The 26295-nt window shown below is 44.6% G+C and overlaps 1 protein-coding gene and 7 non-coding genes across 8 annotated transcripts; 4 read left to right on the plus strand and 4 right to left on the minus strand.

The window, feature by feature from the left end:
- The first annotated feature begins 6114 nt into the window (after positions 1-6114).
- Positions 6115-7050, plus strand: LOC131897334 (olfactory receptor 4D9-like). Its single transcript, XM_059248195.1, has one exon. The coding sequence runs from the start codon at positions 6115-6117 to the stop codon at positions 7048-7050; it is 936 nt and encodes a 311-aa protein (XP_059104178.1).
- Positions 7051-19814: 12764 nt separating this feature from the next.
- On the minus strand, positions 19815-19887 carry Trnav-uac (transfer RNA valine (anticodon UAC)). Its single transcript has one exon. It is a non-coding gene; the product is annotated as a tRNA-Val (tRNA).
- Positions 19888-20148: 261 nt separating this feature from the next.
- Trnav-uac (transfer RNA valine (anticodon UAC)) lies at positions 20149-20221 on the minus strand. Its single transcript has one exon. It is a non-coding gene; the product is annotated as a tRNA-Val (tRNA).
- A 239-nt stretch (positions 20222-20460) lies between these two features.
- Positions 20461-20546, plus strand: Trnar-ucu (transfer RNA arginine (anticodon UCU)). Its single transcript is given in 2 exon segments — positions 20461-20497; positions 20511-20546. It is a non-coding gene; the product is annotated as a tRNA-Arg (tRNA).
- A 389-nt stretch (positions 20547-20935) lies between these two features.
- Trnal-uaa (transfer RNA leucine (anticodon UAA)) lies at positions 20936-21018 on the plus strand. Its single transcript has one exon. It is a non-coding gene; the product is annotated as a tRNA-Leu (tRNA).
- Positions 21019-22588: 1570 nt separating this feature from the next.
- Positions 22589-22661, plus strand: Trnak-uuu (transfer RNA lysine (anticodon UUU)). Its single transcript has one exon. It is a non-coding gene; the product is annotated as a tRNA-Lys (tRNA).
- Positions 22662-23813: 1152 nt separating this feature from the next.
- On the minus strand, positions 23814-23886 carry Trnaf-gaa (transfer RNA phenylalanine (anticodon GAA)). The gene has a single exon. It is a non-coding gene; the product is annotated as a tRNA-Phe (tRNA).
- Positions 23887-25962: 2076 nt separating this feature from the next.
- Trnak-uuu (transfer RNA lysine (anticodon UUU)) lies at positions 25963-26035 on the minus strand. The gene has a single exon. It is a non-coding gene; the product is annotated as a tRNA-Lys (tRNA).
- Between the last annotated feature and the right edge of the window lie 260 nt (positions 26036-26295).

Genomic DNA, 26295 nt, shown 5'->3' on the forward strand with positions numbered 1-26295 from the left:
CATTAGCATGGGAACGTACACCCACATACATGTGCATGTACACTGGAACATACACATAACACACACACACACATACACACACACACACACACACACACACACACAGGAAAAACAAAAATAAATACATAATAGTTAACATGGAAACTTTAAGAACAAAGAAAAATGTGGTTTCCAGTCTCTGTGGTAACTCTGAATATGTAATAGATCAACAAGAAAAAAATAGATATGATGAAATATCCATATAAGGAATCGTGTTCATTTTTTTCTAAGTTCCTATCTCTTACACACACAGACTTGTTGGCTCCCTCTGAGCCTATTAAGCAAAGATACCGGGCTCTGGGTACAGGATCTATGAGGATTCATCCCCTCCCCTGCCTACATCAGGAGAGTCTCAAAGCCAAACTGTTTGTTTGCACACATCTTCTGGTGTACCTCTTATAATAACTCCCAACAGACTTTTCTCCCAAAGGAAAAGTCTGGCCACTGAACTTCAATAATCATGCCCAACAAGATTGTCCTTGGTGATTCTTCTATTGGGGCTGGGGCTGAGGGAGTGGAGCTCAGGGCAGGCATGCTATGGAGAAACATGGTAAAGTCATGCAGAAGAGATTCTTGGGGCTTTTAAGAGAGAAGATACTAACCCTCAGATGCATGTCTTCCTTAAGAAGAAATCCGTGACAAATTACCAAGGTCTAAGGTCAGTTTGTACAGTCAAATAACCACCTCTACTTCTAGGGTAGGAATTAGAGTTTGAGGGTCGTCTTTGGGGAGTATGTTTGTATGTCTGATCATGTATCTGGATGCATATGTCCGTGCACAACCAACTTTGAAATATTACTGTGGATTAACTAGAAAGAGTTTGTATGTCAGTGATGCTTTCAGTAGGTGTGAGGTGATAGTTATTCATTCTAAAAGTCAGAACAATGCAGGGAGAAATAATTTATTGTTCAAGATAAGGAAGGCACTTGAAGAACACAGGAAAGTTCAACATGTTAGAAAATGTGAATGATGGAGTTGGGGGGTTTCCTCAAGTTAGGAACTATAAATTCAAAAGCCTGCTTTATTAGAGTATATTTTCTCAGGCATATTGTTAAGTACTTGGGATTTTCAGTTTTTCTTGAAAAAAAAAAAAAAAAAAGGAAAATGTCTTATACCCGGTTTCTTTATTCTGCTCTGGTGTGGTGCATACATCCCCAGGAGTTCTGATTAATTCTCCTAGTTTCCATTTCTTGTTTCTGCCATTGAACACAGAAGGCCATCAGTTTTTTATTTGTCAGGTAAATTGGTGATTTAATCAGTTTCAAGACTGATTTCTTTACAGAACCTCAGGCTGTTGGTCCTGTTACATTTTTTTAAGACAGAAAGCAGAGAGTGCTTTTAAATTCATCCCTAGTTCTCTTTCATGTACAGTTATTCAGCTAACACATCCCACAGTACAAGTTTTATCTACTTCCCAATTCACTGATCTTCCACAGGTGGGGCCCAAGGTACACCAAAAGCTTCTCATTTGTGATTCTTCCTGGTCAAATTCAACCACCTGAACAGCCCCAAACACTCAGCACAGAGGTTGCAGGGAGGCTTCTATCCTGAAGACTCCCCATCAAACCTAAATGGAATTCCAAATAGTCCAAATCCACAGATGGTTGGCTTTGGGGTAGGGTGAGAAAGTCCAAATGCTTTTCTTCTCCTAACCTCCATTTCCTCATCGGCAACACAGTATTCAGGCTTTGTCTGTGCTCCCTCTCTTACCTTTGGGTGGCCCTGGCTGTCAATGGGAACTTAAACGTCCCTCAGCCCTGTAAGATGCTCTCACTGTGACTTTGATCCTAGACTCAGAATTGCCTTCCATAAGACCTTATATCTCTGTGTTCGTATTATTTCTGTATTGATCTCTTCAGTAACAGCTTATAAGCCTGACCAAGTGAAGAATAAGGGACATAATAGGAATCATAAAAATGAGCTAGTTTTTTTTTAATATAACTCTATGGTGGTTTAGATACTGCATAATAAATGCATATAGAGAGCTAGAGAGGGGCTGGGAGCTTAGCTCGGTGGTGGAGCTCTTGTCTAGCATGCTGAAGGCCTGAGATCAATCTGTAATACTGGGGTAGGAGTCTCTTGATAAATTCATTTTTGTGTTGTTAATCCCACTGATCAAGAATAAGACCACTAGCACAGTTTAAAGCCAAGTTTGAAGCAAGTTTTAATTAAATACTGGCCAGGTGGATGACTCTGGCCAGGTCCATACCCAGGTTTTTGGGAAATGGCCCAGAATCACAGTTGGAAGCAGCTTAAGGCAAAAAACCCATAATTCATTGAATTTCCCCATCAGGTCCAATCAGGGGCAAGCATACATCCTGACATATTTCCTGTATACATACATCCCGCCCACGTGTGATTAAGCACATCCGGTGCAGATGGTTCAAAAAACTTGTTTAGAGGAGTGAAAAAACACGTGCCTTGTCATCTCCCATAAACAACAGCCTCCAGCATTTCAGGAACTATCTGTCCTTGGGCAAGGAGCTTGCAAATCAGAGGCATTTTTGTTTCATGGATCTTTTAGTAATTAAAACTTAAAATGTAGGGTGGGAGAGATGGCTCAGTGGTTAAGAGCACTGGCTGTTCTTCCAGAGGTCCTGAATTCAGTTCCCACATGGTGGCTGGCAATCATCTGTAATGAGATCTGGTGTCTTCTTCTGGCCCACAGGACTGTATGTATAATAAATAAGCCTTTAAAAAAAATAAATTCAAAGTGTTAGCTTTGGCTCTCACAGTGTCAGGGTTAATTCTTAAGCAACAGCTGTCGGTTGAAAGTCCAAAACAATGGACAATACTCTTTTCACTTTTTTTTGTTATTTCTTTTTCTGATAGTTTTTATATATGTGCATATATATTCAAACAATATTATCAAACAATGGGGATATGTACAAGGATATATAATATGGAAATCTCCTTCAATACTAATTTATAAGAGATTCATTTGTCATCAGCTTTGAGAATTTTTTTTTCTTCAACTAAATTGTTTATCGCCACAGCGCGGCATCTGCTCACCAGTTCACTGCCCCTGGGGAACGTATGTTTAGGGACAGAAAGGAGAGGCTCCCAGAAATTCGGTCCTATGTTCCGCTTGTGCCCTTCCACTGGCATGCCACCCAGCTCCACCCACACCCCACTCTGTCACAGAACCCTAATCCATCACATATCCCTCTCCCCAGATTCCACTCACCCAAGGCCGAGGGAGTGACCCTCCCCAAAGTCCCCTATCCCCTTAACAGATGGCCTGGAGAAACTATCTTACTCAAAAAGGTTTATTGAGACAGTTTTTTCACATATAAGTTGGGGGCAAAAGGAATGGGGGTTATAAACAGGAGCCTGAAGGGGGAAACCAAAGACAGAAAGTGGAACCACCCCCCAAAAAGGGGGGGGGATAAATAGAGGCAAAAGAGTGGAGCTGGGAGGAGACTGGCAGACTATAGCACAGTGATAATGTGGGGTGGGCGCCATTAAAATCCCATCATTTATACAAAGAGACAGAGAGCTGTGGGCCCGGAGCCCACTCCACCCTCTACATCTCAAGGACTACCTGTGGCGGGGAGTTTATCTCAGAGATGTGGAGGCCCTCCCCAGGAAGGCCTGGCCCCAGAGGCTTGGTTAGTGTTCGAAAGTGGGAGGAAGGGACTGAGGAGCAAGAGGACAGCCAGGGGCCCACACAAGAGGGTCACAGGAGACCCTCCGCCCGCGCCCCCCCCTCACGGCCTTTGAGAATTTTTATTAACAATTAACTCATCTGATAAATATAAGTCCCACTATACATAATTTTATGAGACCTGTTTCTTTCAACTAGTGTGTCATGAACACTTTCCCTACCCTCATATCTAGAACAATCTAGATCTTTTCAATAGCCTCGTGATACCTGGTTGAAGAGAATATTTCACTGATGTTTAAGCAGTACCCTGCAGATGGACATTTTCTATTACAGTTATCACATCACAATCAAGAGGGAGATAAACACCCTTGTAAACATTATTTTTGAAAATTTAATTTGTTCTGATTGTCTGTCTCTGGGCATCAAGAATCAGAATATGTAAGGCCAAAAGCAGGAAGTTAGTTCTTATGACAAGAAATCAGTGGGCTAGAAACCTCTGGGCCTGAGGAATGTTCCCAACAGGGATTTCAGACTCTCAGAAATTCTCCTCATTTAATATGACTGCTCCGGAAACCCAGGCAAGGTCAGTAAGAGACAAGACTCTAATTTCAATGCTAACAGACCCTGACCTTACACAGACCTGAAGTTAAAGTATGGTCCCAGAGCAAGAACCCCATGACTAGAGATACACTTTCACAAACTGGTCACCTAGCCCACCTTTATTAAAACATTTCTTTTGTTTAGTTATGCATGTTTTGGTTGCCTCTCCTTGTACCAACACTTCTGTGATATCTGCAATGTTTCGTGATAATTGTTCTATTGATACATCTGGACAATATTGAAGAGATGGGCTTAGCAGTAGGATATATTTGTGTCTGAATTCAGCCTACAGTAATGATCAGAGACAGCATCGACTGAAAAACATTCAACACGATGAATTATCACACTTAACAGCACTTAATTTCCTCTATTTTCAGATAGAGAAATGTAGAGACACTGATTGATTGAGAAAATATTAAACATCTAAAAATCAGCTCAGTTTCATAGTTCATTCAGTTCATGGTCACATGGCCCAGTGAGTCTCTGCCTATGACTTTACTGCACATGATTTCACAGTGGGAACACACAGCAGAGGGGCAGCTCACCTCAGGGCAACCATGAAGCTGTAAGAGAGAGACTTGGGCCAGGGTCCCAATAACCACTCAGCTCTATCTACCTCCTGAAGGCTCCATTAGCCTGGAAAGTAGCCACTGCACCTGTAAAAAGGCCTTTGTCCTATAGCTGTGAACTATTTCTGGAAATTCTTGATCTCAGCAGTTTTGTTTGTTTGTTGTTTGTTTGTTTGTTTGTTTACTGACACCCATCAGCTTCAAATGCCCTGACAGGAACAAAACCTGGCCAGTTGAGTTTATGACCAAGTAAGGGCTAGCTAAGTGCTGGTAAGTCATGGACAGAAAACAGCATTGCCTTCTCACCCTGTAACTGAAGACAACATTATTGAAAACAATTTAATATTAAAGCCCCAAAGGCTAGAAGGGCTAGGGCAAGTTCATCTAGCATTGCTTATGGGCTGTAAAGACCTTACATCCTTGTGATCAGTAGCGATTGAACTGCACTGATGAGAGACGAAGCCTCCAGAGCTCATATGCCTTTAAAAATTGTGCCATTGCTCCACATTGCTCCATCAATCCCTGATGTAGGCATCAGAGTTCATGTCTCCCAAGCTACTGTCTTTTCTCTCCACCATATTATCTCTAGCATAGTTTGAAACTTAAATGGAAAAAAAAAGAACTTATGCAGTAAGGCTTATACATTAAATGGCTGCACGTGTTCCAGTTTTCAATAAGTCTTGTAAAGTATTTACACTGGAAAAAAAAAATACCTAACCATTTTATAGACTAGCAATGTTTGTAAGCAATGAAATTTTCTGAACTATTGATAGGTTAGCAAATAGGTAGGTGTGAAACTAGAGAATTAGATTTGCATGGTGTCAGCCTCAAAGAAGATTAAAGCAGGAAAACCAGCAAAATAGTTCAGTGCTGATGGGAAGATGATGTCCAGTAAAATCCAGAGTGTTCAGTGGTTAGAGTAGGGTCAGAGGTCGGCCTCAAGAAGACTATGGAGTGGAGGGAGTATAAAAGCACATGAACAGTGAAGGTAGCCAAGCCCAGGGCCAGTAAGGTGGCCCAGTGAGTAAAGGCACTTACCACTAAACTTGACAACCTGAATTCAATACCCAGGACCCACATGATGGAAGAAGAGAATTGACTCCCGTAGCTTGTCCTCTGACCTCTAGGAGTGTTCTATGGCATGCAACAACACACACACTAAGTAAATGTAATAAATCTTTTAGAACAAAATAATACCCAAAGCACAGTCCACGTTTCTTTTGGTTTTGATGATGTACTTTTCCATAACAAAATTATTTCCTCCCCAGGTGACAGAGGAAGTAGGAGAAACATGAGCCAATGGAACAGAGGAATTACAGCAGGGTGAAAGAATTTGTTTTAGAAGGACTGACCCAGTCCCAAGAGCTGAGTTTGGTCTTGTTTCTTTTCTTGTTCTTGGTGTACACAGCAACTGTGCTGGGCAACCTCCTCATCATGGTCACTGTGACCTGGGAGTCCCGCCTCCACACCCCCATGTACTTCCTGCTTTGCAACCTCTCTGTCTTAGACATCTGCTTCTCCTCCATCACTGCTCCAAAGGTCCTAGTGGACCTTCTCTCAAGAAGAAAGACCATCTCCTTCAACGGCTGTATCACTCAGATGTTTTTCTTCCACATGCTTGGTGGGGCAGACATTTTCTCTCTCTCTGTGATGGCATTTGATCGTTACATGGCAATCTCCAAGCCTCTTCATTATGTGACTATCATGAGTAGGAGACGGTACACAGCCCTCATTGTGGCTTCCTGGGTGGGGGGGTTTGTTCACTCCATTGTGCAGATTTCTCTCTTGCTCCCACTTCCTTTCTGTGGACCCAATGTTGTTGATGGATTCTTCTGCGATGTCCCACAGGTTCTCAAGCTCGCCTGTACCAACACCTTTGCTCTTGAGGTCTTAATGATTTCTAACAATGGCTTGATCTCTACCCTGTGGTTTGTCTTCCTGCTGGTGTCCTACACAGTCATCTTGATAATGCTGAGGTCACACACGGGAGAGGGCAGGAGGAAAGCCATCTCCACCTGCACCTCCCACATCACCGTGGTCACCCTGCACTTTGTGCCCTGCATCTATGTCTATGCTCGGCCTTTCACCGCCCTCCCCATGGACAGAGCTGTCTCCATCATCTTTACTTTTATCATCCCTGTCCTAAACCCAATGATCTACACCCTGAGGAACCAGGAAATGAAGTCAGCCATGAGGAGACTCAGGAAAAGACTCAGACCTTCTGAAAAGGAATAGATACTGTAAGTCTCTGATTAGAAAAATCAGAACTTAAAGACAGAAGACCCTAATCAACAGACCATTGTAGCTAGAGTTTTTCTGGTCCTGCCTGGCCCACAGTCAGGACAAATCTCTCTCTTCCACCAGGCCCGCAGCTGCTTAGACCCAACCGAGCAAACACACAGAGACTTATATTGCTTACAAATTGTATGGCCGCAGCAGGCTTCTTGTTATCTAGTTCTTCTATCTTAAATTAATCCATTTCTATAAATCTATACCTTGCCACGTGGCTCGTGGCTTACCGGCATCTTTACATGTTGCTTGTCATGGCAGCGGCTGGCAGTATCTCTCTGACTCAGCCTTCCACTTCCCTGAATTCTTCTCCTCCTTGTCCCGCCTATACTTCCTCCTGCCTGGCTACTGGCCAATCAGTGTTTTATTTATTAACCAATCAGAGCAACACATTTAACATACAGAACATCCCACAGCAGGCCATGGTGAGGCTGGTGTTTATCTTTATTATACAGTGGAGTCCTCAAAAGCTAGAGACAATTATCTCTCTAGGGTTTCCTCATGGTGAGGTTGATGACAACATGGAGCCTTAGACATAATTCTTGTCAATTCTTGAGCTGGAGAGCTGGGTCAGCAGTTACAAGCCTTGCTGTTCCTGCAGAAGACCTGAGTCCAAGTCCTAGATCTCACATGAGGCAGCTCACAACACCCATAATTCCAACTCCAGGGGACCTGACATTTCTGTCGTCTGACAGAACCAGACACACACATGCACATAATTAAAAGTAAAATTAAATGTCAGCTCTTAGGATCTCCAATGCTTATAAGACTCAAAACACCTTGCTTTACTGTTAAGAAAATGAAATCCAATAGAAAGCTAGGTCTTATTGAGGGGGTTATTTGGGGGTTAGCATTTTTTAATTAGTTTATTGTTTTATGAGTAATGCTAAGAACTGAACTTGTGAGGTTTTTTCCCTATCAAAAGTAGCTAACCCACCAAGAGTCGATATTCCATAAACCTCCCCCATCTGTATATCGTCTGTTTGCCCACCATCCCTGAGACTTTACTATCACATCCTTCCCCTTAAGGTGATTATAAATTAGCTAGTCACATTAGATTATGAGGTCACGTTTCCATCAATGAGATGAGACACAGTCACCATCATTAGCATAAAAACTAACTGAATTCCCCAGCCCAGTGTGCTTGCTTGCTCTGTTTGCTTATGGCACACTTAGGGCTGGAGAGATGGCTCACTGTGGCTAAGAGTTGTGGTGCACCCATTTTACAAAAAGAAATTGCTTTGCTGGGTTACTTTGACTTTATGTGGATTTTTTGTGGTGAGGGGAAGAGGCACCAAGAATATTCTTTTCCAGCAAACCTATGGCCTCGCACATGCTAGGCAAGTACTCTGCCACACAGGTGGAGGTTATCTGCAGCCCACCTCTTGACTCTTGAATTGTGGCTGCACAATGTATTGTCCAGGCAATAATTAGTAAAATGACCCTCTGGGAACCCAGAGTAAAGCTAATAAAATACAGCCACTTCACCTCATGTGGAACTAGTTTTCCTTTGGAAAATTCCACTCCATTTTTCTAAGGAAGCTTCCAAACTTCTCCCTCAAAAGACAAAAAAGAATTCAGATTTCATGAGAGGCACAGCTAGAACTGAGATATCTGACTCTGAGATAAGTACGGATTGTATTACCCCTGCTACCTCAGACACAGGTGTGGAATCTAAAACAAGCTCACAAAAAAGTGGGGATGGTCGGGGGGGGGGGGGGGGCGGGATGAAGAGAAGAGAAAAGAAAAAGGAAAGGAAAGAAAGGCACTTGGTTGCCCCCATCTGGCCAAACAGTCCATACTGTGAGGTTTCTGGTACTTGCAAAAGTCATTACTCTACAGCCATTGGATTCTGACTAGCCTTCCAGGAAGGAAAGCATCCCACCCTACCCACATCTCTTAAGTGTGCCTGACGTACTTGTGCACAAGAAAGAAGCAAAGCTTTTAAAAATCCTCCTTCCTGGAGGCTGGGGGCCCCGGCTGCTCTTCCAGAGGGCTTGGGTTCAATTCCTAACACCCACACAGCAGCACAGAGCCATTGCTAACTCCTCATCCACTGTCCACATCACCATCTCAGTCTATTGTCCACGTTGCTATCTTTGTCTTTAGCACCTTCTTTTTAATGTAGAGAAATAGAGAATAAGATTTAATTCTACTGCCGGGCAGGCTGGTTCTTGCCTTTAATCCCAGCACTCAAAGGGCAGAGGCAAGTAGATCTCTATGAGTTCTAGGCCAACCTGGTCTACATAGTGAATTTGAGGCTGGCCAAGGCTACAGAGTGAGACCTTGTTTCAACACACACACACACACACACACACACACACACACACAAATTCTAGCAACCTTATCTATCAGTTACATAGCTTATTGGTTTTGTTTTTTAGATTTATTAATTTTATTTATATGAGTGTTTTGCCCACATGTATACGTGTATCATATTGTTGTACTTGATGCCTGTGGAGATCAGAAGAGGGTATCAGATCCCCTGGACCAGAAGATGGTGATGAGCCACCATGTGGATACTGAGTGTTGAGCCCAGAGACTCTACAAGAGCAATAAGTGCAGCAGGGCATGGTGGCCCACACTTTTAATCCCAGCAATTAAGAGACAGAGGCAGGCAGATCTCTGTGAGTTCAAGGTCTGCAGAGCTAGCTCCAGGACAGCCAGGACTATAGAGAGAGACCCTGTCTCAAAGAAACAAAAGTAGTAAATGCTTTCAACCACTAGCCATCTTTCCAACTCATCCAAGTCCTTTTGATAGACAGTTAAGAACATAAGTTGTGGGGGGTTTTCCTTGTTGTTGTTTTGTTTTGTTTTTGTTTTTGTTTTTTTTTTGGTTTGTTGTTTTTGTTTTTGTTTTCGTTTTTGAGACAGGATTTCTCTGTGTCCTAGCTGTCCTGGAACTAACTCTGTAGACCAGGCTGGCCTTGAACTTACAGAGATCCGACTACCTCTGCCTTTCCAGTGCTGAGATTAAAGGCGTATGCCAACACTGTCCAGTTATTTGTGGGTTATTTTTTAATTATTAATTCGGTTGCTTTTCAATCACTGTGATAAAACACCACAACCAAGACAACTTAAAGAAGAAAGAGTTTATTTTGGGCTTATGGTTCCTGAGGAATGAGAGTGTGTCACCATCAAAGCAAAGAAGCATGGCAGCACCCAGGCACATTGGCAGAAACAGCTAAGAGCTGACATCTCAGCCCACAGACAGGAGACAGACAGAGCAAACTGGCAATGGTGAAACTTCAAAGTTCACCTATAGTTATGTATTTCTCCAGCAAGGCCATACCTCCTAAGGCAAACAGTGTCACCAACTGTCACCAGTGTCCCAAGAATCTCATTCAAACCACAATTATTATTCTTTGGCAATTTCATATATAAATATAATGTGTTTTCATCATACATGCTCCCATTATTATCTCTTACCCCTGTCCCGCTAACAATTTCTTCTCAGCACATTCTCCTCCTGCTCTGATATCTCCTTCCTTAACTCTCTCTTTTTCTCTCTCCCTCTAAACTCAGTGTTGTTTGCATGAACATGGGTAGGGGGGTATTTATATACTGGTGCATTGGCTACATCACTGAAGAAAATTACTGGCCCTCTCTAGGTAGCCATTAACCACCAAATGGTTCTCAGGGAGGGGTGGGGGGTTCTCTCAAGCCCCTCCCCCTTGTGATGGTTTGAATAAGAATAGCCCCTATAGGTTCATATGTTTGAATACTTGGTTACCAGTTAATGGAACTCTTTGGGAAGGATTAGGAGATGTAGCCCTGGAGGAACTGTGTTACTGGGGGTGGAATTTGAGGTTACAAAAGATGTGCTCCATTTGCAGTGCTCTCTCTCTCTCTCTGCCCTCTGCTTGTGGATCAAGATGTGAGTTCTCAGCTGTCCCTACCATCACGCCTTTGCTCCACCATCATGGACTCCAATTAAACACTTTCATTTCTACATTTCCTCAGTCATGATGTCTTGTGAGAGCAACAGAAAAGTAGTTAATACAGCCATCCATAATGGAATATTGAAGGGGTAGAGAGGAGAGGAGGAGGGAGAGAAGGAGGAAGATGCCACATGTGGAGGGAATCATCCACAATTATGACTTCATTCACTAGCACAGCTTAATGGCTTGTCCTGCTCAACAACCTACCTCTGAGCTTTTTGGCTCAAATATGACTTCTCTTTTGATAAGTTGTATATCAAAAAGAATGTAAAAATAAATAATGCTCAGGCTGGAGAGGTGGCTCAGAGGTTAAGAGCACTGGCTGCTCTTCCAAAGGTCCTGAGTTCAATTCCCAGCAACCACACGGTGGCTCACAACCATCTATAATGAGATCTGGTGCCCTCTTCTGGCCTACATGCAGGCAGAACACTGTATACATAATAAACAAATAAATCTTTAAAAATAAATAAATAAATAATGCTCAAGGTTGCAGTTTCAAGCAAATCTTCATTTCTTTAGCAAAGGTAAATGATGCCTTTGACTTCAGTGTTCTTGTTTACTGAGGTACAATTTATGTACAATAAAATTTGTCCTTTGATATGTATAGAATTCGATTAATTCTGAAAGATATATAATCAAAACAGAGAATGGTCCCATTACTTCAAAAAACTTTCCCCAAGCTGGGGTTGGAGAGATGGCTCAGTGGTTAAGAACACTGGCTGTTCTTCCAGAGGACCTGGGTTCAATTCTCAACACCCACATGGCAGCTTGAAACTGTCTGTAACTCCAGTTCCAGGAGGTCTGTCTGACACCTTCATGTCAATTCACGTAAAATTAAAAAAAAATTTTAAAAAAACTTTGCCCATGTCATCTTTGCAGTGAATCCTTTCTCCCTCACCACCCTCTTCACACACAAACAAAGTGCTGGAAAACTTTATTCATAACTATAAGGACAAATGTGATAATTGTCACAGCAGAGCAGACAGAATAGACTCAACTCTGAACAAAGTAAACACAGATAAGAAATTGCAACCAAGGAGCAGAATTGAAGGAGAGTGCTAATGGGGACATTAAGGATCAGGGCATTCTGACTGAGCTGACTGAAATGAGTAAAATTGTCTACGTAACAGAATCTAGAATCACCTAATGGACAAACCTCTGGGATGTCTGTGAAGTTTCTAGATGAGTGGGAAAGAATCACCCTAATTGTGGGTGTCACCATTCCGTGAGTTGGGATCCCAGAACGAATAAACAGAAAGACAGCTGACCACCAGCATTCAATTATTCTCTCTTCTTGACTCAGGGTGCAGTGGGACCAGCAGTTTCACACTCCTGTCACCATGATGTCCCCACCATGATAGACCCTCAAACTGTGAGCCGAGATAAGCCTGTCCTTCCTTAAGCTGCCAATGTTGGGTATTTTATACAGCAACTAAACAAGCAGCTAATACGGTGACTTACCAGGACACTTGCTGAAGGCAGGCCAAGATGTACAGATATAAAAGCGGGCAGATTAGGGTAGAACAGGAGGCTCAGTGATTGAGAATGCTTGCTGCTCTTTCAGAGGTCCCCAGTATCCACATCAAGTGACTCACAACCACCTGTAATTCCAGCTCCTGGGGACCTGACATCATCTTCTGGCCTCCATAGGAACTGCACACAAATGGGACATGGGGTGGGAGTATTGCACACGAACCAAATTTACAGGATCCATGGCAGAACTGGTCTGTTTGTTTGCAGGATAAAGACAGAGTGGAGACCATGTGTCTTAGTTTCTTTTCCAGTGCTATGAAGAGACACCATGACCAAGGAAATTTATAAAAGAAAGCATTTAGTTTCAGACTCAGTTCCAATAAGTTAGAGTCTATGATCATCATGGCAGGGAGCATGGCAGCAGGTAGGCATTGAGCTACTCATACTGGAGCAATAGTTGAGAGCATGTGTGTTGAGACAATGACCAGGAGGCAGAAAGAGCTAACTGGAAATGGCATTGGTTTTTTAAACCTTAAAGCCCACTCCCAGTGACACACCTCCTCTAGCAAAGCCATGCCTCCTAATCCTTCCCAAACAGTTTCACCAACTGGGGACCAAGCCTTCAAGCATATGAGCCTGAGAGGCTTGTTGTTGTGGAATGATCATTTTGTACACTGTGAAGATGTGTCTTTGCCAAGGCACCTTCTGATTGGTTTAATAAAGAGCTGAATGACCAACAGCTAGTCAGGAAGAGGTTAGGCAGGACTTACAGGCAGAGAGAGAGAGAGGGGAAGAGGAGATGAATCTAGGCACAGGAGCGATGCCAGAAAACACAGAGAGGAAACAGGAGGTGCAAGATGGAAGAGAGGTAAAAAGCCACAAAGCAAAATGTAGATTAATAGAAATGGGTTAATTTAAATTATAAGAGTAGTGGGACAAGCCTAACCTAAACTATATGCCAAGTTTTCATAATTAATAATAAGGCTCTGTCATTATTTGTGAGCTGGTGGCCCAAAGAAAAAGTCATCTCAGCGCATTCTCATTCAAACTACCACATTCTGCTTGCTCTAAAGGGCCTAGGAGACAAGAGGGTCTTTCCTGACTCTACAGTCTCTGAGGGCCCTGGGTACCCCTCGGGTTGCTGTTGGATCTTTGTTTTCCTTCCCTTCCTTCTCTTTCTTTCATGGAGTCCTCAGAGGGGAGGGAGACTTTTCATTTTTCATGTACACAAAGTAAAGTTGTTTTAATGTATAGATTACATCTTTGTGTACTATTTAACAGTTTTTTGCCTGACCAATAACCACTAGGATTTTTCTCCTGTACCTTCTTCTAGAAGTAATACCTGATAGCTTCCGGTTTTACATCGTTCTCTCCCGCCTTTTTGAAGTTTAAACATAGAAGTCTCTGGTAAGGCATTCTTGCATGAGTAAATTTGTGCTTTGTTGGAAAACCTTCAAAGACAAGATCGGAAAGGGCCCTTTCTTTGTTTGACGAATAAAATTGAATTACAAAGGAACTTGAATTAAAGTTACTTCATAAGAATATCAAGCTTTTAAATAGTATTTAAAAGTATTTGCCTCAGAAACACACTGGATTCAAGTCTGTGAATGATCAGCCTCTTACAGACTAGAGCCTGGAGAACTGTGAGACCGTCTCTTTGTCTGGGTTCTGGTCAGGCCTCAAGCCTTGACAACCCAAAACTGAATGAGAGCTGGAAGGAAGCAGTGAGCCAGCCTAGTGACCCGGGACAGAAGTCAATAAAGCGTTCAGGGGAAGTCCAAGCCACTGTGTCCTGAGGGGGTGACAGGAGGCCTTTAAGAATGACAGTGGGGGCTGGAAAGTGGATCAGCTAGTTAAGAGAGTTAAGAGCACTAGGACCCAAAGAACCCAGGTTCAATTCCCAGCACCCACATGACTGCTCACACCTGTCTGTAACTCCAGTTCCAGGGCTTCTTCCGACACCCACACACAGACATGTATGCAGGCAAGATACCAAGGAACATAAAATAAAAATAAATTATATAAAAAAATAACAATGACAGTGGGGTGGGGGAAGTACTGGAGAGATGGTTCAGTGGGTAGGAGTTCTTGCAGAAGACCCAGATTTAGTTCCCAGCACCCACATGGTGGCTTACAACCATCCATAATTCCAGTTTCAGATGATCCAATGACCTCTGCTGACTTCCACAGACACCAGGAATGCATGTGATACACATACATCTCATACATAATTGCAGTCAAAACAGTCATATACATGAAATAAATATAAATTAATAATTTTGGGAGGGGGGAGGTTTCAAGACAAGATTTCTCTACGTAATAGTCTGGTTGCCTTGGGACTCGCTCTGTAGACCAGGCTGGCCTCGAACTCACAAAGATCTGCCTGCCTCTGCCTCCCAAGTGCTGGGATTAAAGGCATGGATCATCTTTCAATAATGACAGTGGGGGTTGTAGACATGGCTCAGCAGTTAAAAAAGATACTTACTGCTCTATCATGAGGACTGGAATTCAGATTGTAGCACCCATAACTCCAACTCTAGTGGATCAGACTCCCTCTTCTGGCCTTGTGGGCACTTGCACACACATGTGCATGCACAACACACACATACACACAATAAAAACTTAAAATGAAAATAAATCTTTTTAAAAAATGAAGCTGAAAAAGGGTATTTTTAAGAAAGAGGAGGGAGAGAAAGAATGCCTCACTTACTGAAGGTCGAAGCACCAGGGACCTTAGTCGGGGCTGTCAATACTCTTAGCTCTGACAAAATCTTTGAAAAGCACAACTTAAGGAAGGAATGGCTTGTTCTGGCCCCCAGCTCAGAGCAGTTCACGTGGCAGGAAGGTCTGGTGACAGGAGGAGAGCAGCCGCATGTGCAGTGAGGGTGCAGAGTGATGGACGCTGAGGCTCGGCTCACTGTCTCCTTTATAATCAGTTCAGGACCCCAGCCATGGAGCGATGCCTCTCACATTTCCAGTGTATCCTCTCCCTAAATTAACCCACTCTAGAAACTCCTTTGTACAACTGTTTCCAGGACGATGCTAAATCCCAACTTGTGACAACCAAAATCAATCATCACAGTCCATTCTATGCTATTGTGACAGGATCCCTCAGCCTTGGGTGATTTACAGTGAACAGAAATGTATTGGGCTTATGATTGTGCGGGCTGTGATGTCCAAGATCCGGGAGCCCCGCCTGGCGACATGGCCGACAGCATTTCATGGTCAGACAGAGCAAGACACTGAACTTCTGCTTCAAACCCCTTTATAAGCAACATTACTCCATTCATAAAGGCCAGTCGCTCCGACCTAAACATGCCCCAGTAAGCCCCATATTCCCAGTCCTATTACATTTGGGAACCAATTTTTTAACACATGGACTTTAGGGCCACATTCTAACTACAACCAGGAAAGAAAGGAAACAAAGCAAGAAATATGGTAGCCATAAGGACCAAGTCTCAGGGTGCTTTCAGGGGTTGGGAGATGAAGGGCTGTGTGATGTCTACATTTTGAGAAGTTGCTCTGGTTGCTTGTCAAGTATGGCAAGGCCAGAGATGGAGGCACTACTGGCGTCCGCAGACGAGACAGCAGACATCTTCAAGGATAGAGAGGTGAGTGCAATGAATCTCCTCCTTATAAAAGGGTTTATGGTTCTGGCAACGGTCCAAGTGATAGGAATAAAGAGAAAAGGATTAATGTTTTTGTATCTAAGCTATAGAATTTTCCAAGAAGGGAAATGAAAAGGTAGCTCATTTTGGACAATTTATGCTATGATTTGAATTATGTCTACCCCAAAATCATATGTTGAAATCTCAACCCCTGGTCCCCAAATTACGAGTTTATTGGAAAAGAGGGTTTTTAGAAAGATGTCCAAGTTAAAATGTGGCCATTAGGGCTGTGGAGTCCCCAGGGGACTGGACTAAGCCCTCTGGATACGGAAGACGGTTGTTTGGCTCGAACTGTTTGGGGGGCACCCAGGCAGGGGGATCAGGATCCGTCCCTGGTGCATGGGCAGGCTTTTGGGAGCCCAGTGCCTGTGGTGTGACATCTTGCGCAGCCTTGGTGCAGTGGGAAGGGGCTTGGACCTGCCTAGGCTCAGTGTGCCGTGCTCTGCTGACTCCCCATGGGAGGCCTTGATTTGGGGGATGTGGTGATTTGTGGTGATTTGAGAGGGAGGGCTGAGAGTGGGAAGAGAGAGGAGATGCGATCTGTGGGTGGTATATTGAGTGAGTAGAAAATTTCTTAATAAAGAAAAATGGGGGAAAAAATGTGGCCACTAGAATCTACTCTGAACCATTATAATTGGTGCCCTTACAAAAAGGGTGACTGGGGCACCATCACACACTTAAAAGAAAGACAGTGTTGACTGATACTGTCATTGTTCAGGTCTTGTGTAGACAGCCATATTGTTGAGGCATCATGGCGTTCCTATCATTTCTAAGAAACACAATCTCACATCAACCTCCCTGATTCTTTTGCTCTTACAAGTTTTCTGTCTCTTCTTTGACATTCCTTGACCTTCAGGTGCAGGAGTTGTGTTGTAGATATATCTACTGGGGCTGGATTCCCTACAGTTAATCACTGCATTTTGACCAGTTGTGGTTTTCTGCAATGGTCTTCATTTGCTTTAAAGACAAGCATCTTTGATGAGGGGTAAGAGCTGCACTTATCTGTGGTTATAAGGATAAGTATTTAGAACGTGGTTAGGAAATATGCAGGTCTAGTAAAGTGGTAGCAGTAGATTCTCCTCGAAGATTCATGACTTAACTAGCCCCAGGTAGAGGAAATTTCATAGGGCCTTTCTTAGTTAGGATTTCTATTGCTGTGAAGAGACACCACAACCATGGCAACTCTTATAAAGGAAAAACATTTAACTGAGTGACTTACAGTTTCAGAGGTTTAGTTCATTATCATGGCAGAACATGGTGGCATGCAGGCAGACATGGTGCTAGAGAAGGAACTGAGAGTGGAGAAAGAGCTACATCTTGATGCTACAGACAACAGGAAGTGGTCTGAGACACTGGACATGGCTTGAGCATGTATGAGATCTCAAAGCCCACCTCCATAGTGACATACTTCCTCCAACAAGGGCATACCTACTCCAACAAAGCCACACCTATTCTAACAAAGCCACACCTCCTAAAGTGCCACTTCCTATGAGATTATGGGGGCCAGTTACATTCAAATTACCACAGGGTCCCACTCCTAGACAAAAAAAGAAAGGCAACTAATGACTGCTGAGAAAGGGAGAAACAGTCTCCACCTATTTGCTTATCCAATACAAAGTGGTCACCCCTAATATGACATATATATAAGCAACAGTAAACACACTCAGCAGGTTGTATTTATGTATTTATGTGGTAAATCTCTCTCTCTCTCTCTCTCTCTTTCTCTCTCTCTCTCTCTCTCTCTCTCTCTCTCTCTCTGTGTGTGTGTGTGTGTGTGTGTGTGTGTGTGTGTGTGTGTGTAACAATAACAGTGAAAGAAAAAAAGGCCATCAATTCCAGACAGAATGAGGGGGCAGAGACATGGAGGGGCTGGAGGAAGTAAAGGGAAGAGGGGAAGTAATGTTAAATTTTAATTAAAATTTCACAAAAAGGAAAGAAAAACAGGATAAGGACATGGAGAAAAGAGAAGCCAAAGAAATCAGCTCACCAAGCCAAGATCCAACATGTTTGGCAGTTAGCAGTTCCCAAAAATGTCTATAAGGGCAAGACCCAGTGATGTGCTCACCTGTGCCAAGGGTGCCTGCCAAAATAATAAAACAGTATTAACTCAGCGCTGACTACGGAGATTGTCAGCTCACCAAAGCCTCCTGAGAATAACAAGAAGTTATCCCCCTTGGCAGAGAGAGAAACAGGCACACAACAGGTAAGCTCATACACTGGTTATGAACTCTGCCCAGGCCATACACCCAAGAGAAGTTGACCAGACAAGGGCTTAGATAAGTGACTGTGAGTCGTCTTTATCGATCCACACACACCCCAACCCCCAAGGCTCTTGGAACATCTCAGAAGAAGGAGGAGGACGAACACAGGAATTACGCTGCCTTCAGCACATGACGAAGTCACTGCACTCACGAAATCACACACAGAGGCTGCTGATACCTTGACTGAACTGCACCACTAAGACCCTCTCCGCCCCAAGCCCACCATTGAGACCCACCCCAACCCCAGGTCCAGGCTAGGACAGGCTTTGCAAACACATTTCCCAAACTTGCCATTTGTCTTTGCATTATACTTCTGATATTCTCTGTCAATACAGAAATTAAAGGTTTTTACGTCCTTTTATTTATCATTTACAGGTTTTTAATTTTTCCTGCTTGGATCTGCTCTATTTTAAGATTATGCTCTAAAAACTATGCTGTTTGCTCCTGATGATCATGTAACAAAACACTTCTTATGTTTAAATTTTTGGCCCATATGAAATTTGATCTACCAAGTGCACCGTAAGAAGATAGATGCACTTGTGCAGAACTATAATAGGATACTTCTAGGAGATAACAAAAAAAACTTCTAACAATTAAAAACGAAAGGGAGTATTTTGAATTGCTTTTCTTGCGCCTGACTTGATTTCTCATTAAGTACTTTTATATCAGTAAACACAGTATGAAGCCAACAGGCTTGTAGTTAATCAGCACTGACAGTAGCAACTTTTTAATTTCTTTAAAGCAAGGATTGTAGGCGTGCTCCACCACATAACGGGAGCAACTTTTTTTAAAACTTTCTTTTATTTATTCTTTGTGTCTTTCACATCATGTATCTCGGTCGCAGTCATTTCCCGTTCCTTTGTATCTGCCCTCTGTCCTTGCAACCACCACCACCATCCCCCAAACAAAATAAAATTTAAGAGAAAAAAAAAAAAAAGAAAACAATGAAGAAAATCAGGAAACATCTCGTCGTGCATGCAAGCCGTGGTGTGGAACAGTGGGTGGGCCCGCCGGAGGCCTGCAGTAGCACCTCCTTACCACGCCACGCTGCTACCCAGACCTTCTACCTCCAGAAGCAAATTTGAAAGGTGGCCCAGCGCAAGTCAGACCCTCAGAAGCTAATGGCGTGAGCGAAGCTGCGCAGGCGCAGTGGCACCAGCAGAAGCAATTCACCACCTGCACTTCCCAGAAGAGAACGCGAGGGGGCGGTTTCACTGGCTCCGGGTGCTGGAGGAAACCTACTGAGAACGTCGGCGGACGCTGCTGCCACAGCTGTCTGGACACAATGGCTCCCGCCCAGAACCCAAATTCCCCAAACAGATGAAATGGAAACTGCAACATTAACGAAGAGTTAAGAAAAATGACGATGGTACCACTGGGGCTCGAACCCAGGACCTTCTGCGTGTAAAGCAGACGTGATAACCGCTACACTATGGAACCACGTGCTACAGTGGGTGCTGTGAGATTGGATAATGAAAACGTCGTGTGTTAATTGAAAATGGTAAAAAACTAAAAATTCTAAAATAGACCTTAAAGTAAAACGTTTCGATATGAACCCAAATTTTTCAGCACTGGGAGAAAAAAGGACGCCTTCGGGAGGAAGGAGCCCCACAAACCCCGTTAGGGTGTGTCACAAGCAAAATTCAACAACCCAGGCCGACTGAATCATTTGAGCGGAAAAAAGCGGAGTCGCACACCACGTGGTTCCACTGGGGCTCGAACCCAGGACCTTCTGCGTGTAAAGCAGACGTGATAACCGCTACACTATGGAACCGGGCGAGAACGCACTGTGCCAGATAGGCTAACTACACATGGAGGCGGTGGAACGGAAACGAGGATCACGATGTTTCTGTATCCTGCGCCGAGAAACTTCGGAAGCTCGGATTTTCTGGTGCCGCCGCTCTGCTCTCTCCCCGCGGCACACCCCGTTCCTTGTTAATGAAGGAAAAGAGCGCCGCCCTCGAGTCGCCGCTCTTGCTCTGATGTAGGCAGTACCGAGAACCGAACACACCTGGCTCTGTGGCGCAATGGATAGCGCATTGGACTTCTAGACAAGTGAAGACATTCAAAGGTTGTGGGTTCGAGTCCCACCAGAGTCGCTTTTATTTTAGTAAGAAAGGAAGAATGAAGAAGAGTTAGGAAGAGCAAAATCCTTGGCCTTTAAAATGTCCTCCCTGGCCCACTCATTAAAATAAAAAAGGGGATTATCACAGTCGATTCCTGTGCCTACTCACATGGAGTTATCAGGAGTCTTGCTGCTGCTACCGGGGCGTTCTCTCAGTCACCTTCCACAATAAATCACACGGCCAGTGTCTGGGGAGAAGAAATGAGCGAGGTGTTTTCATAGTTACTAATCTCCCTCCCTTGTGACTTTGTTTTTCAATGTTCTGTTTTATAAGAGTAAAAAGTAATTTTAGGGCTTTTTAGAAACTTTAAGTCTCGTCTTGTTGTCCCAGTTGCTGATAAATAAAGTTCTGTTTCCTCAAGTACCAGAATGGCCGAGTGGTTAAGGCGTTGGACTTAAGATCCAATGGATTTATATCCGCGTGGGTTCGAACCCCACTTCTGGTAGATGTGCTTTTTTTTTTTTTTTTTTTTTTTTCTTTTTTCTCCTCCTCTTTTACCCCAGCTTCTACGACTTTGGGACCGGGACATAGAGCGGAAGGTAGATGGTTTTGCAGAGAAACATGCACTTTATTCAACAGTTAACTCTCCAGACTCAACTACATGCTACATTCTTTTCTGATGGCTAGATTCGATACAGGGTTGCAGAGAGTTTAAAAAATAAAAATATTTAAAAAGGAAAAAACAAAAAGCAAGGTCTTTTGACCCATAAAGTGTGACAGAAGAGAGAAAGAGCAGAAAAACAAACAAGAGGATTTGGTGTGTGGTGAGCACTGTAAAATAAATAGAATTTCTTGTCAATCATCTGGACATCGAGTTTCTAAGGCCAAGTCTGCCACTTCTCTACGAAAGTCTTCCCTGACTCTACTCATTCAAGGACAGCTGGGCAGTTAGTCACTCAATTAGGACAGTTACTGTCGTCAGAACAGAACCACGCTGGGACGGAAGCCAGACCGGGAAGGCTGCGGTGGGCACAGCGACAGGCAGGCTCGGCGTGCCCCCTAACCCTCCAGGGGCTAACCAAACGTCTCTGCAGGGCGGCTGTTAGGATCCGCCAGACTTGCGCAAACCACGAGGGTTTCGAAAATGGGCTGGGGCGCGGCTAAGCTGGGTGCAGCTCCGGTTACCGTTCTACGTGTAGCAAGTCTGTGCCACCCGTGGTGACTTGGAGAGAGTCGTGTGGCCTCGGTCTTCTGGGGCCTGACCCTCTGGTCGGCGCTGGGCAGAGCCGGAACGGACCAGCCTGCTCTGGTTCACTCTGCGCTGACTGCTCGGCCCTCGAGAAGCAAGCTCTCTAGCAAGACGTGGAGGTCGATCCCGAGGTTTGGAGGGCAACGCGCCCCAGGCTCGTAATTCCCTGAGGCTGACCCCCTGGCCAGGCAGCCCCCCTCCAGAGGGCATGGTGTTAGCCTTCCCAGTTGAACTTAGACTCGGTAGCTGATGCTTAGGGTCCCAGACGTTCGTGTGTGAGAACTGCCTAACTCCTTTGTGATTATCCAATACGAGCAAATGTCCCTCAGCGCGCCACTGAGGGGTTCGGGTTACAGCCCGTGAGACCCCACAGCGGACCAAGCCTGGGGTCTTGGCAGCCGTATGAGCTTCCAGAGATTCTGGAACTCAGCACACGCTCAGTAAATGTCCAATACAAACCGAACCTCAAGTTATGCATCCCTACTGCACCCACAAGGCACTCTAGGGAGCCTCAAAAAACAAGACTGGAATTAGAAATGTCTCCACCAGCTCCGGAGGCCAGACCCAAGGGTCCAAAATAAGGGGCGTTCCTCCAGGGAAGTGCTTTTCGGAGGCCTCGCGCACGAGGGATCTCCAGTAATTTTAGTCTTCATACTCTACGTGTGATGAGAGAGAAGAAAGACGGACTTAATTTCACCACAAGCTTGCTCATCCCGAATTTGAAGCAATAGCAAAAAGACTAAGGATTTTCAACTATTTCCTAAGAATTTGGACGCTAGGCCCAATTTTGACTGTGGATACTCTAAGAAGGAACACTTCGCCAAGAGCCCGGATAGCTCAGTCGGTAGAGCATCAGACTTTTAATCTGAGGGTCCAGGGTTCAAGTCCCTGTTCGGGCGGAAGTTGTTTTAGACTATGTCTCCGCATGACTAAATTGAACAAGTGAGAGGCCCTCTCAGGTCCCTGGTTACCTAACTACCCTTGCTCCAAAGGATAGTTTACAAAGTTGAAATCAGGGCTCGTGGAGCTGGCTTTTGCTTGGGGAGTGGTTGTTGTGCGGTTTTTGTAATCAAGACTTCGGTAAGCACATAACCAAAAAACACTGCACATCTGCCGCCATGAAGAATTATTTCTCATATCTCTTATTAAAGGCGCAGTATGGAAACCGGGGTACCAAAACTGTATTTCTGATGAAGACACATAATGTGTAGTCTAACCCAACTAGGAACACGTTCTTAGCCGGATTCCCTGTGTTCTCTGATGGGCCCTGACTTAGGAGACTTGGCTGTGGAGGCAAATGCTTTCAGGACTGTCTTCAGGCCTGTCACTGAAACTTACAGGCTGCCTAGCAAAGGGACAGTACGGGGTGGCAGTTGGGGGACAGACCCAAGACGTCAGCTGGTGCAGCGGACGTGTGTTGTACAAGGATATCCTCGAAGGCAAACTGTCACCATCTTCGTGAGTTCAGCTATATCTAGCTGCGAAAGATCGTCGCAGCCGGGCTTGTTGACTGCTGACGTTCTCCAGAAAAGGGACCCGAGAAGGGTCCAGTCACTCCTCCCCACCGGTCACATGCAATTTTACGCGTGGCCTCAGAGAGGAGCTGGAGTATACAGCTGGAAGTGACTGGTGGAGGGGGCTCCACTTACAAGGCAGGGTCCAAACTGGTGGCTTCTTTGGGGTCACTCAAGCTCCTGCCCATAACCCCTCATCCGTGATCTGTAAATAACCCTAACAAGCTCATTGGTTTCCCAGGATGAACTCTGGTGTAATCCATTTTTGGTTTGTCAGTGGGACTTTATGAGGAGGGCAGGTAGACCTTGACAAGCCCGCTTCCCCAGCGCAAACCCTCTATCGACGACGTTTCCGCTTCCACCATGTAAGATCTTGAGCCATACATCACTGCCAGAACCCTATCATCTAATGACTAAAAATAAACAGCAACAATGAATGCCTTGCTTGTTTTGTCGCCTCACAGTACTGACGACTATTGTACTGGAGTTGGGAAGAAACGCCAGACTCCAGAGACTGAAATGCCAACAAAACACCACTGCTGAAACCCGGGATCGAACCAGGGACCTTTAGATCTTCAGTCTAACGCTCTCCCAACTGAGCTATTTCAGCGAAGATGTGAGGGTCTTCTACCCGGGCCAAGGGAAATTTAAAGGAAAAAGAAAAAAATTCAAGTGACTTCACCTCTAATTTTTGAATTTCTAATTTTACCTTTAGAGGTGCATGATTTCTAGTTTTGCCGTTTTGAGAACAATGAGAAAATTCCTAATTATTAATACCATCGCGTTTAGCTCATAAGGTTTCTCTACCCCTATTCGGGTCCCAAAGAGACAGGGAGTACCTGATGTGTATGGCATGGCCTGAAGGTCCCGTTCAACCCTCGCGTCTGCTGGAAGGTCCACGCGCATAATTCTTAAACGGAGTAACCATTTGTCCTCAATCATCCAGATCTGTCCGAGGTCTGAAAGGTCAGGGTCGAGACAGACTTCAGTGTTTAGTCTGTCGCCTTTTGGTGAAGGGTGGTGCATGCAAAAGCTATAGCCGAAAGCAGACAGCAGGAGGCAGTGTTCTGCACCCGCCTGGCCTGAAAATGATGGGAGCCAAGAGCGGAGAGTTCCAGACGCCCCGAATGGACTGGTTTGCGCATTCCAAAGGCGTCCTGGGGAAAAGGAGTCTGGGTACTTGCTACTGGCATTTGTTGTTTCTCTCCTTAGGATGCCTTCTCAGTCTCAAGATTCCCGTTCCGGCGATGATGACTTTGAATAACTTTTGTTGGATATGTGCTTTGACAATTTCATACATACATGAAGGGCGTTCTAATTACTGTAACCCCCTACCCTGTCTAGTCTCCCTGGCAGCCGTGCTATTAGGCTCTAGCCCACAGTCATGTCTTCTGGATTTGTTGTTTGTGTCTTGGCTGGATTTCGGTTTTTGAGACCCTACTGACCTTAACCAAGGCCGTCTGTGTGAGCATGGATGTGGAACAATCCTTCGCAGCTTAGTGGGCGCCTCGGTGGGTACACAACTGAAGAAAATGAAGGCCCCTTCCCCAGAATCCGGATAATGGTGATTTTCCAAAAGCCGAATCTCACCCTGCTGTCCTGTCCATTCTTCTTTGGATGAGTGACCCCTGCTGTTCCTTTAATACCAACCAAGCCTCGCGGCTATGGGCCTATGACTTTAGGTATATTGTGTACATGTTTCTTTGAAATGATTCCTTACCCGTTTCAACATATGTTTTTTTATTTCATCACTGGATTGAAAGCTCTTAGTAATTATCACATACACCTGCTTGCCTTTAGACTCTGCTAAGCCTGTGAGTGCATTCTGGTCTCCTTTAATCACCAGGGGTTTATGAGATGGAAGCCAAGATAATTATTCCTTTACTTCTGAGAAGGCTGCTTTGAGTGAGGGAGAGGAGGTCGTCGTGAGGTCGGTGTGGACCCTACGTGAAGCATCCCTGTGAGGAGGGTGAAGACCCTGCCTCACACTCGCGTTGCATCTCCGTCTTTGTCCTTCCCTGCTCATCAGGACAATCTAGGCTTTTCGAGGGCGACTGCCTTAACTCTTACTCCCCATCCAGTGAGGAGGTCGGCTTCATGCGGTGGCCCGCCTGAATCAAGGAGGACTCAATCCGTGTTCAGCAAGGGGTATCTTCTCCTCCCAGGGAAAAATGCTTCACCTCGAGGAACTTTTTGTGTTTACCAGCCAATTTCTTAAAATCTTGCAAGAATATGGGTGAGAGTGTATGAATTTGTCGTGGATGTGAGCTGACTTTTTTTATTTGTCCCAGCCCTTGAATGCACTCTCCAATAGGATGTCCCCTTTCTCCCACTAACAGACATCTCTACCTCGGTTTCAACATCTCGCAGTAATCATGGGCACACTTCAGGGCAGGGAAAATTTGACCTGGTGTGAAGAGGGAAGCGGCTCTATGTGGGGTTTCAGTTCCCGGAAATGCATCTTTTCCTGAGAGAAAGGTAGAGCGGTGCAGGGAAACCCGAGTCAGCCGCCTTGGGAAAAGCGGTCCTTTGGGGAACGCAGTTGCTGGCGTCTCCCAAACTTTCGAGCTCCTTCCCACAACGTCATGAGGCTTCTGGTGTGCTCGCCAGGATTTTAATAAAATGGGATGCTGTCCAATACCCTAAAATCCAGCAGCCCGAGGAACTTTTTGAACTAAAACAGTAGCGCCCGAACAGGGACTTGAACCCTGGACCCTCAGATTAAAAGTCTGATGCTCTACCGACTGAGCTATCCGGGCTCTCGGCGTGAGAGTTCAGTTTCGTATATGAAGACTCTTACTTCTTTTCTGAAATTCTATAGTGGATTATTAGATTCTTTCTTTGTGTCTAATACAATTTCCAGACACCGATCACATGAGATTGGAGGAAAGCAAAATGGATTATGAAGTGTAATGATGCGGTTGTTTACCATCTGGATACAGAGCTCTTAAATCAAACAAGCCCCCTTTCACTTAGAGCCTTGTTCCCTTAACCGTAAACCCTGAGTTCTGCAAAAGTG

This window comes from Peromyscus eremicus, chromosome 1 (assembly GCF_949786415.1).
Source record: "Peromyscus eremicus chromosome 1, PerEre_H2_v1, whole genome shotgun sequence".
NCBI lineage: Eukaryota > Metazoa > Chordata > Mammalia > Rodentia > Cricetidae > Peromyscus > Peromyscus eremicus.